At 29.3% G+C, this 16,507-nt stretch overlaps 1 protein-coding gene across 1 annotated transcript in view; it reads left to right on the top strand.

Annotated features, from left to right (window-relative positions):
- The first annotated feature begins 4,386 nt into the window (after nucleotides 1-4,386).
- LOC129968669 (myelin expression factor 2-like) overlaps nucleotides 4,387-16,507 on the top strand; it is a 33,411-nt gene continuing 21,290 nt past the window's right edge. Inside the window, exons 1-5 of the mRNA XM_056082797.1 lie at nucleotides 4,387-4,473; nucleotides 4,578-4,672; nucleotides 8,545-8,750; nucleotides 8,849-8,909; nucleotides 9,370-9,463. Coding sequence (XP_055938772.1) covers nucleotides 4,587-4,672; nucleotides 8,545-8,750; nucleotides 8,849-8,909; nucleotides 9,370-9,463 — 447 coding nt within the window. The 5' untranslated portion in view covers nucleotides 4,387-4,473; nucleotides 4,578-4,586. The remainder of the gene's footprint in view (nucleotides 4,474-4,577; nucleotides 4,673-8,544; nucleotides 8,751-8,848; nucleotides 8,910-9,369; nucleotides 9,464-16,507) is intronic.

Here is a 16,507-nt window from a genome sequence, read left to right as displayed (position 1 = left end):
ACCCTTTCACACTACCACAATCGGATGCATCCGATTGCTATTAGAATTTTATTCACTTTACGTCTTTTACAAAATGAAGGCTTCCAGTTTATTTTCTGTTGGGTTCCGAGTCACGTAGGTATTCAAGGAAATGAAAAAGCAGATTCAGCTGCAAAATCTGCAACGTCATTTTTGAGCATTGGACTTCCCTTTCATGATATCAAAACGTCCATCTCTTGTCAAATTTTTTCTGACTGGCAAAAGTCATGGGATCTGCAAATACAAAATAAGTTGCATTCTGTGAAAACTGACATTATTTTATGGCCTGTACATCCTATACGTGAGATGGATGTTAAATTGACACGTCTCCGTATAGGACACACTCGTTTCACCCACAGACATTTAATATTTGGCGAAAATGCGCCTACATGCAACAGATGCCGAGTAAATTTTACTATTCACCATATTTTAATTGACTGTCCTGTTTTCAGTTCTTATCGTGTTCGTTTTTTTACCTCGTCTTCCTTGACTTTACAAGACTTGGTGGGTGAAATACACCACCCAAATATTTTTAAATTCTTAAGAGCGATTGGTCTTTATACTTGCATTTAGCATTTTTTTTTCCCTATTTCGTATTTAAATATTTGGTTTCCACTTTGCATTAGGTTTTTTTTTTAAATTTGGAGGAATCATAAATTGTTCGTTAAAACTATCTTTTATTTTCAAATTATAGAATTTTATTATCATATTTTAGGCTATTTTATCTTCATATGTGAACTTCATAAAGAATAAATGTGCTTTTAAACCTATTCTAATGTTACCATATGATTGGCGCAGTATGGCCAAGTGTGGCTCTTGCGCCAATAAACCATACAAAACCAACCAACCAATCTGTCAGATCGAGAATTACTGATATTCACCTTGTATCATTTTGAAATTAATACTATCGACAACTTATTTCTTGAGATAAGAATAAAAGTAGCTGAAGATGCCTCGTGCAAAAAAAAGAAGCATTGGTATGAGTTTGTCTTTTTTCTTCTTTTTATATAATATTTTTTAAATAGACCAATATTTTCAAAAAGAAAAACCCCCCTCGCCAATATAAACCTTGTTTATTTTGGCCAGGCTAACAAGCGGGTTTGAAATCTTTACTGTAAAAAGTGAGAAAAATTTATGAAAAAGTTAATCACTTTAAAATGCAATTGGAACAAGATTTTGAAGAACGAATTTTGGAATGGATGTGATACTCACATATACATATTGGCATATTGAGTCAAAAATATTGAAAAATTTCAGTTTTCGTAATGGAAAAACTCTGTGATACTAATACTACGTTAATTACTTTTTCGACCTATATAAGCCTGTCTTCTTGAGTAATTTTCATCGCACCAATCATAGCCTGAAAGTACATAAACATCATGAATGCTTAGATTTTTGTTTTCAGATCCCCTTATATAAGAGTATTGTGCCCGTATATGAGAGTAATGAAAAAACGTATATGCATTTTTGGTGCTAATTTCTTCTTACGACTGAAACCAGAATTCGAACTATAACAGAAAAAAGAAAGGATTTCAAATTTAGTAATAAAATAACCTACCAAATTTAAGTTGTTGCTATTTACCTTATTGCATTTATGTGTATGTTAAAGTAAAGACAGACAGTTAATTTCTTGATGGATTCGGTTCAAAATATCATACGGATCTATATTTTTGGTACTAAATCTGTGCATGAAATTTTATATATCTAGCATTTTATGTTTTGAAATTATCGTGTTCACCTATACTTTTCAATGAAATCAATTTTATTTCCAGACAATTCTTTAATCTTTTAAGATTTTAATGTTACAGAATGCTATTTATTGCTTCAGTCATTGCATTTATTTTCACGCAGTGACTATATTAAATGTATTTATTTTCGTTTATATTCGCTGCTATTTATTTTAATTAGGAGAAAAATATCAAAATATTAACTATTCAAGTCTAATACATTGTCATGCACCGACTTTTCGAATTAGAAGCGCAAATATTCTTTAAGTTTTCTAAGCATTGCTTTTGACAACTCTTTAGAATACGATGCTGGTTGTATTCGCTCACATCTTTCATCTGTGTAGCTCTAACTTTTAGCAAATTAGTGGTAAAAAATGACGGTAACGATGATTTTTTAAAAATTTTATTTCTTAATAAACAAAATTTGTCTATACCTTCCGATTTACTGACTGAAATTTTTAAAAACTAAAGATGAGAAAATTAAGAAATTTCGCATCTTTGCAAATTTTATCTTCACATGTTACTTGTCAAATGGAAAGTGAAATTTTTTTCTGAAGAGACAAATATTTACATAAAAGTCTAATTTAAAGTATTAATTTAAAGTTTTGTCGGTGGTTTTCAAGCAGTGCGATTTTTTCAAACTTCCGCATTATATCAAAGACGATATTTTATTGTAATTTGAAACATTTTGTCGATCTAATGTACATTCTAATCAAAATCTTTTTTAAAATCGCAATCTTAACTATTAAAAAAATCGCAGCTAAACTTAATGTTAACAGAAGTAGTCCCCCTGAAACTTTTTCATATACTCTCTAATAATGATTTTTATAATTAAATCAATTAATAATTAATTAATGATTTAAATACATCTCTCTAATAAAATATCGTCCTTCCCCCTACCACAAAAATGGACCTTAATAAAGGTCGTATACACAAAGGGTGTCCAAATTTTTATTTTCAAAGCCCGTAAATGAGAGTATTGTGCTTCTTAATACAGTAGACTCCCGATTATCCGCGGAGCGGATTATCTGCGCCTGCCTCATTTAATTTTTTTTTTTTTTTTTTTGCTTCTAAGCAAAGAGAAAGTGCTTCCAAAGCAAGAAGCAAACACAAATGACTGATTTCTTCAAAAAAGTGTAGTAGCAAAGAGAAAGTGCTTCCAAAGCAAGAAGCAAACACAAATGACTGATTTCTTCAAAAAAGTGTAGTTTTACAGTTATGCTTTTGTAATTACATAATACATTACAGTATTAAAACAGTACATATGTATTAATTTTTCTGTGTATCCTTGACACCTCTCGTAAGTACAAAGCACTTTTCTGTTTTCATTAACAAAATGCATTTTAGGTTAGTTTTGAGTGATATACTAAAATATTAAGCGTTAGTTAAATGACTGTTTTCTCTTTTGCTATACCCGTTTTTAGCTTTTTTCGGATTATCCGCGATTTTTGTTATCCGCGGCGGCCGCGCCACCTAATTCCGCGGATAATCGGGAGTGTACTGTATAGCTTTGTAGGGATGACGAATATTTTCAGAGCGGTTATTACGTAACCAATATCAAAAAGTCACAAATACAAGTGATCAATACTTTTCAAAGAGGGGTGTGATTCAAATCCTTCATACGATCTTACTGATGATAATTTCGATTACAAGTGTTGGATCACGATAGAAACTAACAATCGATACGATATCACTGAAATTTGCCGGAGCGGTGACGATACGATCTGTCCAATGGAAGCCCTCGAAAGAAATCTGTGATTGGATTGAAAAGTGAACGGACCGGTTATTGGAATTATCGTATCGTATCATTGAATTGCATATCACTGAAATTTATCGCAGCGGTGATTTCACCGGAAAGTGCAAGGCTTCACTGGAAAGTGCGAAGTCACCACTCCACTTTACGGGAGTGACTGATATTCGTATTTGATGATGCACTATTCGATACAGATCATTTTTTATTGCTCGTGACATGATTGACTTTGATTACATGTACTCTGTTTACTGCTGGCGCCATCTATTGGTAGAATATAGGACTAAAGTAAACATTTTAAAGAAATGACATATATTTTTAACTCATCTTTTCCAGAAAATGGTTCACTCTAATAAATAAATTAAATAAATAGTTTTGAGAAAAAAAAAATTTAAGAAGTAAGCTGAAACAGATAAATTAATTCAATCACACGTTAATTAAATTAGTAAATTAAGTATTAATTACAATTAATAAATTTTATATTTAATATTAAGTAATAATTTTTAATTAATAATATGATTGAAATAACAGATATTTGGAACGCATATTTAAAAATAACAATAGCAATATTATTTGTTATTCAAAAAATCGTGGATTATGCATCTCTATAGCTTTGCAAACTGCGTGCGTATTTTAGGAACGGTTTCTTCTACCGATTGGAACCCGAATTCCAATTATAACAGAAAAACAGGACTGCAATTTTAGTAATAAATTATCTATCAGAAAAGTGATAAATTTTTTTTATTGTTTATCAAAATTATTTTTTTCTGAACCGATGGCAGATTTTTCCAGTATTTATAGACTTTATAAAGTGACATCTGTAAAATTTTTATTATACATGATATACAAAAAAATATTTTTGTAACTGTCGAACTTATATTCAGTAGTACGCTTCTTATAAGTTAATCGTCATCGTTCGGCGCTTGACGGTTATTGTGCCAGGGCATCTATAGCGCATATTCCAGATATAGAAGAAAAGTAAGAATTTTTTTTTAAATTATTATCCTATTCTGATTTATGTAATATTTAATATCATCATTTATTCTTAAATTTCAATTTATTAATAACTTTATATATTTTAGGTACTTTGAATGGAAACAACTGACACTGTGAACGAAAAAAGTATGGATGGTGAGAAGTGGTCTGATGTTATGAAACAAGAACAAAGGGATCGTCGGTAAGTATTTATTATTTAAATCTATTATTGCATGCTACGCATTTCAATTCTTTCTACAAATTTGTATTTTACTATGGAAGCATTAATTTAAATAACGTTTTGCTTTGAATTCTGTTTGACTTAGGCCTAAATAGTTAGAACTCTAGGAATGTGTGCAAATGTATATTATGAATTTTAATTACTGTCATTACAATATTGTATGGTGAACAGATTTTGTTTCAAAGTTGTGGTTGATGGCGACCATGTGTCAATAGTTGATACTTTTTATTTTTCAAAATTGTGTTACATTTTAAGCTATTTTGTAAAATTAATTGGTTATTCATTATAGTCATCATGTTATAATTATAAAAATATTTTATAAGCTGTAATTTTTGTTTTTCTGTTAACCCTTAAACATTCTTCCTGTTGTTGATTGATTTTATTTCAAGAGGCTTTTAAAGTTCCATATGATGTTCTTTATTATGTTCATCCTTCAATTTATTTTATGATCTTTACAGTTGATCTTGCCTTCAAAGCACTTGGGTATCGTTGGAAAATTGCTGTGTATACATTGCCATCTTTACAGATAAACAATTTATATCATTTGTTTTTTCATATAACTCTGTTTGACAGGTAAAAATGCGATATAAGAAATCTGAATTATTGTTTTCAGTGCCTTTAAAAACATTTAATTTAGAATGTCTCAACTATTATTGTTTTTATTGGTTCTCTGTAACATAAAGTGAAACATTGGCACATGCAAACAAGTGGTAATTTCTGACCCAAATTCCAACTAAAATTTTCAATTTTGTTTTCTTTCTCTATTTGCTGTTTTGGTTGTTATTTAAAGTCCAGAAAGACAACCATGGCTGACTATAAGAAACTCTTAGAATTTTTTTTTTATTGATAGAAAAATAGTAATGTGGAAGAAATTCTACATTATATTGCAAGTGAAGAAAGTAAATTATTAATAAGATGGAATTTTTCTATATTAAAAATTACATTATTTGTTTATATTATGAATGTCAGCGTATCTGGTACTATTATCTTTCTGCTTTCTTCCCTTTTCTATGTGTTTTATTACGTGATAATTTAAGAGCAAATCATTAGATAAATAACACCAGCCTGCAAAAAAAAAAAAAAAAATTCTTGTTTGTAAAATTTTAATTGATTTATATCAGCAATGATGATGTCATTCCAAAATGCAAACTAAATTTTATGTAACACATAAGGATTTTTTACAAATGACGATGAAAAAATTAACAAAATGCAGTATAATGCATACAGTTGCAACTGTAGTTACTATTAACTAAACACAATAATGCTGTTCATTTACAATATTATGATGACTTTTGTGTTTTTCTTGAGGTCAAGAAGCTTCTTTTTCGGGTTTTTTGTTTATGGTCCACATCACTGTCTCTTTTGAAAGACCATCAGTAATCGGCCATCATGTTGACATCCCACCGTCCTTGATATCTGCTTTCCATCTCCTTTATATCCTGGTGGAATCTTTCACCTTGCTCATCACTCATTTTTCCTAAATTGTCTGGGAAGTATTCCAAATGTGAGTGAAGGCAGTGAATTTAAATGCTCATATTGCACCCCAAACAATGATAAGTACGTAATAGCTCAGTTACAAGTTCTTTGTAATTTTCTTTTCTCTCATTTCTCAAAAAACCTTCTATGTCATCTTTCAATGCAACCCAAGCCTGCTTCTCTCTATTTGTCATACATTATTCAAAATTGGAATCTTTAACTAATTTCTTTATTTGTGCCCATCAGATACACCGTCTTTAATTTTAGTGCTAGACAATTTTGGGAACTTCGATATAAGATACTCGAAACATTTTTCACCTTTATCCAAAACTCTCTCAAACTGCTTTATGAGTCCCAATTTTATGTGAAATGGGGGCAATAAAATATTTTGGGATCTATTAAATATTCATTTAAAATATTCTTCTTACCAGGAATCTATTCTTGTCTTTTCGGCCATATCTTTTTTATCCAATGACTTTCTCTGTTCCTGCTATCCCATTCACAAATAAAGCACGGAAATTTAGTAAATCCACTTTGTTGCCCGAGAAGCAGACCTATAACCTTTAAGTCACCACATATTGGCCACTTGTGTTCAGTGTATTTTATTTTAGTCAGAAGCATTTCCATACTTTCATATGTTTCTGTCATGAAAACGGAATGTGCAACTGGAACTGATGGAAGTTTAGATTCGTTATGTGATAAAACTGCTTTTACACTCCTCTTTGAGGAATTTATAAATAGTCACCAATCATTCGGATTATAAGGAATATTATCTTCTAATTCATGTAACAAACCAGGTATGTCAGCACTATAAACCAAGAAGTTATCAAATTTGGAAAATGATAAAAATTGCTTTTCTCGATTCCTGTACCAACTAAACGACATATGTGTCGTTAATAAATTCTTCTCTTTTAACAGAGAGCCTAATAAATCTGCATTTTCTTTAGTTAAACCTAAATCACGAATTAAGTCATTTAATTCGGCTTTATTAAATTTTTCATGGTGAAATCCAAGTCTTTTTCATCACTTTCGCTTTCAGATATATTAGCACTATCAAAAGCCTCAAGTCGTGTTGGGACAGGAATATTTTCACAATGTGCGACAGGTCTTATAGCAGACTTTAAATTTGGGTAAACAATGTTCAATTTCGATCGCTTATTATATCCTGCAATTTTACACAAACAGAAATAACAGTCATCCACATTCTGCTGTTCACGTCATACCATAGGTATTCCAAAAGGCAAAGATAAACTCTTACCTAAAGTCCAATTTCTTAACTTTTCTACTCGGGAATGGCAGGTAAAATGCGGCACGAAATATTTGTCTTGGTTGCCCTGTTTCTTTCCGAAGTACCGAAAGTAGGCCTTCTTAACGAAGAAAGTGATTGTATTTCGTTGTTTTTTTAACATATATTCTCCACAAATGTAGTAAAATGAATTTGGATCATTCTCGCAACATCTCCTGGAACTACTCGCCATATTAGAAGCACAATAGAAAAGGCACAGTTCAACGATAAAGAAATACAGGAAAATTAAAACATAAACCGTAGAGCAACTGCAAACGTGATTGCTTTTGTTTTGACGAACAATTTTTTTAAAATAAAGATAATGCAAGACAGTACTGCCATCTATGTTTTGAAGTTTAAAATAAAAGATTTTTTAAATACAATTATAAGTATTTATTCAATATAAATGTATTATTTAATTTCAATGAAGTAAGAGGTTTTCGGAATTTATTTAAACAAATATACATACTTTATTAATTTATCCTATCCAAATCGCAAAAAATTTGTGTATTTTTACTTATTTAGAAATTTTACTTTTCAAAAAAACTGTACGTGATACGTAAAAACTGATATTATTTTTGAAATAAGCATGCGAAAATGCATGAAAAACAACTATTACTTTTAAAACAAGAAATTGTTGCAGGCTGGTGTAATTTGACCATTAAAATTTAAGTACTTTATTCATGTAATTATAAATAATTAAATTGGTTTAACAAATAGTTTTTCCTAAAGAATCAAGGAAAAGTACAATATTTTTAAAGATATAGATGCCTGTTATGCAATGTTAAAAAAAACTTGCAAAATTCTCATAGGTGAAACTAAACTAAAGTAAGGTAATTTTAAAAAACTTTTTTATGTTAGCACTTTGTTTGGTTTGACATTTCACGCATGTATAAGGCCTTTGTTGAATCCTAATTATCATATGAAGTAAGTTATTTACATAAAAGGAATGATTTATTTTCCCATAAAATTGTTATAGCTATTGCTTTTTATATTTTTGATTATTGATACATTGTGGTAATTTTTATTAAGTCAATATCTTATTTATTTAGTGAATATTTCTTCTTTTCAGTTCACGATCTCCCATTGAAAAGAATGCAAAATCAAATAGAAGTAGGGATTCAAGTACAAATAGAAATTCCCGACAGACTAGAAATAATAGATCACGGTCACCTCGAGGAAGAAGAACTAGAGCACCTACAAATCGAAGAATATATGTTGCTAATATTCCATATGATTGCAAATGGACAACGATTAAAGATCTGTTTAGAGAAAAAGGTGAAGTGTATATTTTTTGTTGGAATTACATTCTTATTAAAATATAGTCGGATTTGTTAAAATATTTTTTTTCTAATTTTTTTTTTATAAAAATCTAGTTGGTGATGTCTCTTATGTGGAACTTTTTGAAGATGAGAATGGAAAATTTAGAGGATGTGGGTATGTACATGTTTATTATTTTTTGTTACCCATTTGAATTACTTTCTTTTCACTAATATAATTTTTTAAAAATGCTACTTGTATTTGTATAAATAGAGCATTATTCATAAATTTGTCTCCCAAGAGACGCAGTCTACTTTTAGAGCCATTTCAATTTCAAAATCGGTTTTTACATATATTTAAGATTTCAATATTCTAATGAAATAAGAAAAATGATTTACAACAGCTTCTTTATAAATGCTTAAAATTGTGAGGTAAAAATAATTGGTTATTTTGAGAGTAAATATATATATTTTTTTACATGCATTACAGTTTTTTTTTTTTTTTTTTTTTTTTTACAGCTGATTAAACTGAATGATCATTTTAAAACATCTTGAGAGTATATATTTAAAAATATGAATTGTAATAACTTTTGAAATATTCTATTTTATTACAAATTTCTTTCTTTTTTTCTAATTAGCATTGTGGAATTCAAAGATTCTTCTTCTGTACAAAAAGCTGTTGACACGTTACATAGGTTTGAATTCAAAGGTCGGCAGTTGGTTGTAAAAGAGGTAATTTCTTTGATTTAAATTAGTTGTTAATCACTGTATGACTATTTTTATTTAAATTTTTACAGTATTTTTATTATATTTGATTAAATACTAAGATTTGCTACTGTCTTCTGAAAATCACACTATGTCACCAAAGTAAAATGAAAGTATTGCAATTAAAGACTAAATAACTGTAGTTTAATCCATATTTCATTTTCAGCTAGAAGTAGTTTTGAATCCTTTATGAGTATGCTGGCATTATTCTTGATTTTAACCAAGTAATTTAAAAGTGTCTGCAATGCTTACAAAGTTGTTACTGGTTTTAAATTTTCGTGCTTAAAAATTATCTTTATTAACTGAGTGAGTAAAAATCTAGTAGTTTTATAAATCAAAAGAAAAGAAAAAAAAATAATTGTATCAGGGTGCATAGTGTCATGAAAAGTGTTTAAATTTGAAAACCATTTTTAAGCACCTTAAAAGTGTTTACTTTTCTTGTGAAGACAAAGAAAGCTTTTCGGTTTGTTTCCTCACAAGTTGAATATGATAATTCGAAATCAGGGTCATAAAGGCTTATTTACTGGATGTATAAAAAGAAAAAAGAGGAAAAATTTGGAGTCTTCCAGGATTCCAGAGGATATTAAGATAATGCTTAACGATTCCCCGCCTTTTTCCCTTTTCTTTCCGGTTTTTCCCTCTCCATTTTTCTTCAACAATGTGCATTGCCATTCATTAAAATACTGGAATAGTAATCTGGAAGGGGCCGTACAAAATGCATACTACACCACACTTATTGTGAATCGTAAAACAGTCCGATTTCGATTTTCAATGTTTTAGATGTTGAAGAATTTATTTAAGTTATGCCTGGTAAGTATATATTTAAATTTTTATATGTTGTTAAAGAATATGTGATATGGTCCGATCAACAGAAAATATGAAAATAGCAGGATGAATTTGATGCGCTAAAACAATATATTGAACATGGGAAAAGCTACTTTAAAAACACTAACATCATTTATATTAATGAGAATTCGATCATCATTCTCATTAATATGTTGTTTTTGAGCAATCACTTGAACAACCTACTGCAGGTATTCAACTGTACTATATTGAATTGTAATTAATTGTGGTATGTAGTTGCGTTAGTCAATCAGGTAAAATCTAGTATGATGAAATTTTGACTTAAAACCTTACATTTTCAATAATCGGGATATCTTTCGCGGTATTTTTTGAATGTCCCTATTCATTTAAACATTTTTACTTGTTAGACTAATCTTGCCAAATTTATTTTGATTAAGAAAAAAAGAAATTGTTGGATCTGGTACTTAAATATTTTTAAAGGGGAAAAAAAAACCCTTTTTTGTAATTTTTTTTCAGAATTTAGGTACTATTATTTTACAATGACTTTTTTTTCTTCTTTGTCTTATCCCTCTTTATATATAAAGTCTTGTCCTGAATGACGCTTAGCATCAAGCCATTGAAGTTTGGGAAGTTATTGTTTGGGTATTAGAGGAAGGACAGATTTCACAAACTTTTGATTTGAAGTTTAATTTAAAAAATAGAATTTTAATGGGTTTCCATCATAACATCAAAGCATATTATTGCATAGCAATTATTTTAACACCATTTTAAAGGTTAAAAAAAAAGAATAGTTCTTGAATTATAAAAATTTTGTTTGGTTGAATGTAATTTTAAAAAAAATTAATTTCTCTAAAATAATTAGTTTTGGTCACGGTTTATAACAAAGATTTTTATTGTAAGGGCATTCAAAATATTTCTTCTTCGAATCGTTGAATCCCATTATTCTGCAACCGTTAAAAATGTGTGTGTGTGTGGGTGGGGGGGAATGCTTTCTTTGCTTTTATTTAAACTTTAAAAAAATTTTAAAGCATGTTCATTGAATAAAATTATTCAATTAATAAGTTTTTTGTTAAATTTTGAAGCAATGAGATATATTGCCTCACATTGGCTTCAAGAAAGACCTTTAACTCTCCAAGCGGCAGAGACGTGTTTTTCTGTAAATCGGTCCAAGCGGCCATGTTTTTCTGTAAATGGCCGGAAACGTGTAATTTCGCCCTCGTTGGTTGTCTTCAAGATCAGCGCAAACAGTTTTTTCTTACTTTGGATTTTTCCTTCCAAATCGGAAAAGACGTGTTTTTTCGCCGTTGTCATCCCCCTCCTTTAATGACGTCTTTGGCAGAGATGGATTGGAAAGACAGCAGGTAGTCCGGATGGAACTAATTTGCTTCTACTGATGAGTTCCTTATAAACGATTGAAATGGGAAAGGATGCTTTTGGAAAGAAAGAAAATCTTTTTTAAATTATTATTATGGATGTAAAGTTTTATAAGTACTTATTTTCAAAAGTAAAACAAAATGTTTTTGAATATCTTATTATAAAAATTGGGATTAAATGTTTGTAAAATGTCATTTGACATCAAAGTGATAACAAATTTGCTTGTTTTGTTTTTTTCTTTTTAATACTTAAAAAAACCCTACTTTGAATAAAAGTTTAACCATAGTTTAACCATTAATATCTCAAGAAGTTTTGTCATATTTATATTTTGACATAAAAGTTGCAAGATTTTCTCTACTTTTTTTTCCCCTTTTTAAAATACTGAATAAAATATTAAAAGAAATTTCCTGTTTCATTAATTAAGACATTCGGTTTTATTTAATAAAATTTATTAAAATATCATTGCATTTCAAAATTGAATTTGCAAAAATATTTATTTCCAATAAAATTTTTAAAATATATAGTACACTCCCGATTATTCGCGGAATTGGGTGGCGCGGCCGCCGCGATAACAAAAATCGCAGATAATCCGAAAAAAGCTAAGAACGGGTATAGCAAAAGAGAAAACAATAATTCCAACTTTGAAAAATTGTTTTATGTACAATAAAACGTAAAATAAACAGCAGGAAATGTTTAACTAATGCTTAATATTTTAGTATATCACTCAAAACTAACTTAAAATGCATTTTGTTAATGAAAACAGAAAAGTGCTTTGTACTTACGAGAGGTGTCAAGGATACACAGAAAAATTAATACATATGTACTGTTTTAATACTGTAATGTATTATGTAATTACAAAAGCATAACTGTAATACTCCACCATTTTGAAGAAATCAGTCATATGCGTTTGCTTCTCTCTTTGCTTGGAAGCAAAAGAAAAAACTTAGTGCGGCAGGTGCGGATAATCCTCCAGTGGATAATCGGGAGTCTACTGTAATTTTTTTTCTCTGTATTGCTATAATATTTTTTGAAGGAAAAAATAATAAATGCACAATATATTTTTTAATAATACTTATGGTGCAGTAATTCACTCTGAAATACTCAGGAAAAAAATTAAAAACAATTTAAATGAATCTGATTTTAAGAAAATGGAGATCCACAACTAGTTATATGAATCGCTGACAGATTATTTTAATTCCAATTGAAAAAATAATTATTTATGAGCTTTTGAATGAAATAAAGCAAGTAAAATGGTAAGTGGACTTGCATAATATACTTCTATTGCTTACAAACATCGCTTAATTGTTTTTTCGCAATCATTTGGCACTTTTTTTCACGTATTACAAAAAATTAAAAGAGTTAGTGGAAGAAAATTTTGTTTAGAATTCTTGATGTAAATATTTTAATGCTTTTAAGTTGACATATTTTCCGTGAAATGACTAAAAAAATCGGTGAAATGAAACAATTGAACCTAATGCTGCCAAATTTTATTTGTACTTGCTATTTGCACAGTAAATGTTCAAAGAAAAGACCCTGAAATTTTTATTTAAATAGAACTTATTAAAGTTTTGATCCGTCGAAAATTTCCCATTTTCTGTCTTTTTATTTTTATTCTCATAATAATATAAATCGAACCGAAAAAGATGTAAACATTTTAATAGCAAATATTAAGTCCATTACAACTGCAAAATAGTTTTCAAAGTTATTTGAAAAATGTGATAGCCGATATAATTAAATATGAAATTTATTAAAATTAAATTTCACTGCAATGAGAAAGGTTCGATGAGTGTATGAATATTCGAAAGTAGAACATGAAATTGATTTTTAAATTTTAATGCTGTTTCATTAAAATTTATAAAAAAAATTTAATATATTGGGTCAGCAACTAAGTAATTGGGGATTTCACTCATAGATGGCTTCAGTTGAATTTTTAGGTTTGCAGACGTAGTACAAATATAAAACACATTTTGTTATTTGATAGTTGGCAATTCAGCTGTCAATCAATAAAAAAAGTTTTTTGATTGGTTGCGTAGTTTTCGTTTGGCGTTCGTTGAAAAATGGAAAATCAAAAGGAACATTTTTGCATATTTTGCTTTTTTATTTCCGCAAAGGGAAAAACGCATCACAAGCTCATAAAAAGTTATGTGCTGTTTATGGTAACGAAGCCTTAAAAGAACGGCAGTGTCAAAATTGGTTTGCCAAATTTCGTTCTGGTGATTTTTCACTCAAAGATGAAAAACGCTCTGGTCGTCCAGTTGAAGTTGACGATGACCTAATCAAAGTAGTAATCGACAGTACAACACGCGAGATTGCAGAGAAGCTTCGTGTAACACATACATGCATTGAAAATCACTTAAAACAACTTGGCTATGTTCAAAAACTCGATACATGGGTTCCTCACGAATTGAAAGAAATGCATTTAGCGCAACGCATTAACAGCTGCGATTTACTAAAGAAACGTAATGAAAATGACTGATAACTGGCAATGAAAAATGGGTTGCTTACAACAATATCAAGCGGAAAAGATCGTGGAGCAGGCCAGATGAACCAACTCAAACAACATCAAAAGCTGATATTCATCAAAAGAAGGTTTTGTTATCAGTTTGGTGGGATTACAAAGGAGTTGTCTACTTTGAACTCTTACCACCCAACCGAACGATCAATTCTGATGTCTACATTGAACAACTAACGAAATTAAACAATGCAGTTGAAGAAAAGTGGCCCGAATTGACAAATCGAAAAGGTGTTGTATTCCATCATTACAATGCAAGGCCACACACATCTTTGGTCTCTCGGCAAAAATTAATGGAGCTTGGTTGGGATGTTTTGCCACATGCACCATATAGTCCTGACCTTGCACCATCTAATTACTTTTTGTTTCGATCTTAACAAAACTCCTTGAATGGTAAAAATTTCAATAATGATGATGATGTCAAATCGTACCCGATTCAGTTTTTTGCTAATAAAAACCAGGAGTTTTATGGACGTGGGATTATGATGCTGCCTGAAAGATGGCAAAAGGTCATTGATCAATATGGGCAATACATTACAGAATAAAGTTATTTAGTTCCATGAAAAAATTGTCTTTGATTTTCTAAAAAAAATCTACTATTACTTAGTTGCCAACCCAATATTTTTAGTGATTTATTGTCACATTGGTTAAAATAACTAAAGCAGAAATTTCATCAAAATCAAATAATTTTTTATGTAGTATCATTCATGTATTATTATATTTGGAATATTTTTAGGATATTACAGAATTTTCCACTTTTTCTATCATATAAGTTGGTTTGAACAACCTAGCATTCAATGAAAGTCATGCTGAAAATTTGTAAATACATCAACAATAGAGTATCCGATAGCAAAGAGGCATTGCAGAATGGCCTTGCAAAAAATGTCTTAATTTATATATACTATCAATATTTTCCCCTTGTGTAATGTAGTGTTGAATTATTTACGGGGTAAGGGTGGGAAGATGGTTGCAGAACACATGGTTCACGCAGGTGAGCCGTGCCGTAAACGGTTTTCTTTGATAAAAGAATGTTAATTGATGTCTTTGTTGAAGATTACAATGAAACGGGGAATCGCGGTAATAGCAGAGTGAAAATGTGCTATTCATACTAAATACGTGAAGAGGAAATTCATTCAAAGTAAATTTGAAGTAATTTAATAAAATTTGATTGATTTTACCATTTTATTACAAGTATCATTTCAGAAAAAGAACCATGAGGAAATCGAGTTAAGATATTAAACACAAAAATATTCAGAAAAATTGCTTGTAAAAAGATTTTTTTCAAAATGACAGCCTAATATATATATAATTAAAAAATTTGGAGTTTTTTCAAATATTAGCATTACAAAAATTATTAATAGTTTTAATCATATTTAACATTATTAAAAAAAGTTTTTTTCTTGAAAATTAGAAATTGAATTCTTTTTAAACTTTTGAATTTAAATAGTCTAATCGAATTCTACTTTTCCCTAGGAAAAATATGCAACAGTCATTTTACTCTTTTAAGCTGTTGACCAATTTGTATAAAACTGGCCTCTGACTTTTACCCTAAAGTGTTAGAAGATAAAGTTTATATTAAACTTTCGAGTTTAAATGAAACGCTATTACACTTAAAGGGAAAAGTATATAACAGTCCTTTAAAATGAATCTATATTATAAAGTCCCATAAACTGAGATATAAAATGTAATGATAAATTAACGAGATCATGAGCAAATTTGAAATAAATAAGAATTTGGAAAAAGCATTTTTTTTTTTTTTCATATTTCTGAAATTCCATTTAAATGCATGTTATATAGAAGTTAATAACTGGTAAAAGTTTAAGACAAATATTTGCATTATGTTTTGAACATTTGACTCTATTGGGAATAAAAACCAAGGGTATCAAAAAATGACTAAAGATACTTTTTTATCAATAGGAATCCAAGAAAAGAGAGGGGGGAAAAAAAGTCTACCCTAAAAAAATTTCTACAATTTCAAGTGGTATCATAGTAATAGTTTCAAAAATTTGTGAAAATGAAATTTAAAAAAAGTCATATTTTAGCGATTGATTTTCAAGAAAATGAAAAATTAGGGATCACGAGAGTAACGCTAGTAGTAAAATGAATACCGGTTTGATAATTGAAACAAAATGCTACATGCAAATAAATTTTAACCACTTTTTTTAAATTTAACTTCGAATTTATACTGGATTGTATTCTGTAAGTAATTAATGATGCACACAAATAAACTGCAGATTTTTGAACAAAATATAAATCAGGCAAATCATATCTAAATATAAGAGAATTATTCTAACAGAGGTTTTTTAATTTCTTCTAGAGAG

This window comes from Argiope bruennichi, chromosome 5 (genome assembly GCF_947563725.1).
Source record: "Argiope bruennichi chromosome 5, qqArgBrue1.1, whole genome shotgun sequence".
NCBI lineage: Eukaryota > Metazoa > Arthropoda > Arachnida > Araneae > Araneidae > Argiope > Argiope bruennichi.
Note: the sequence above shows the minus strand (reverse complement) of the source record. Positions and strands in the feature narration are given on the sequence as shown.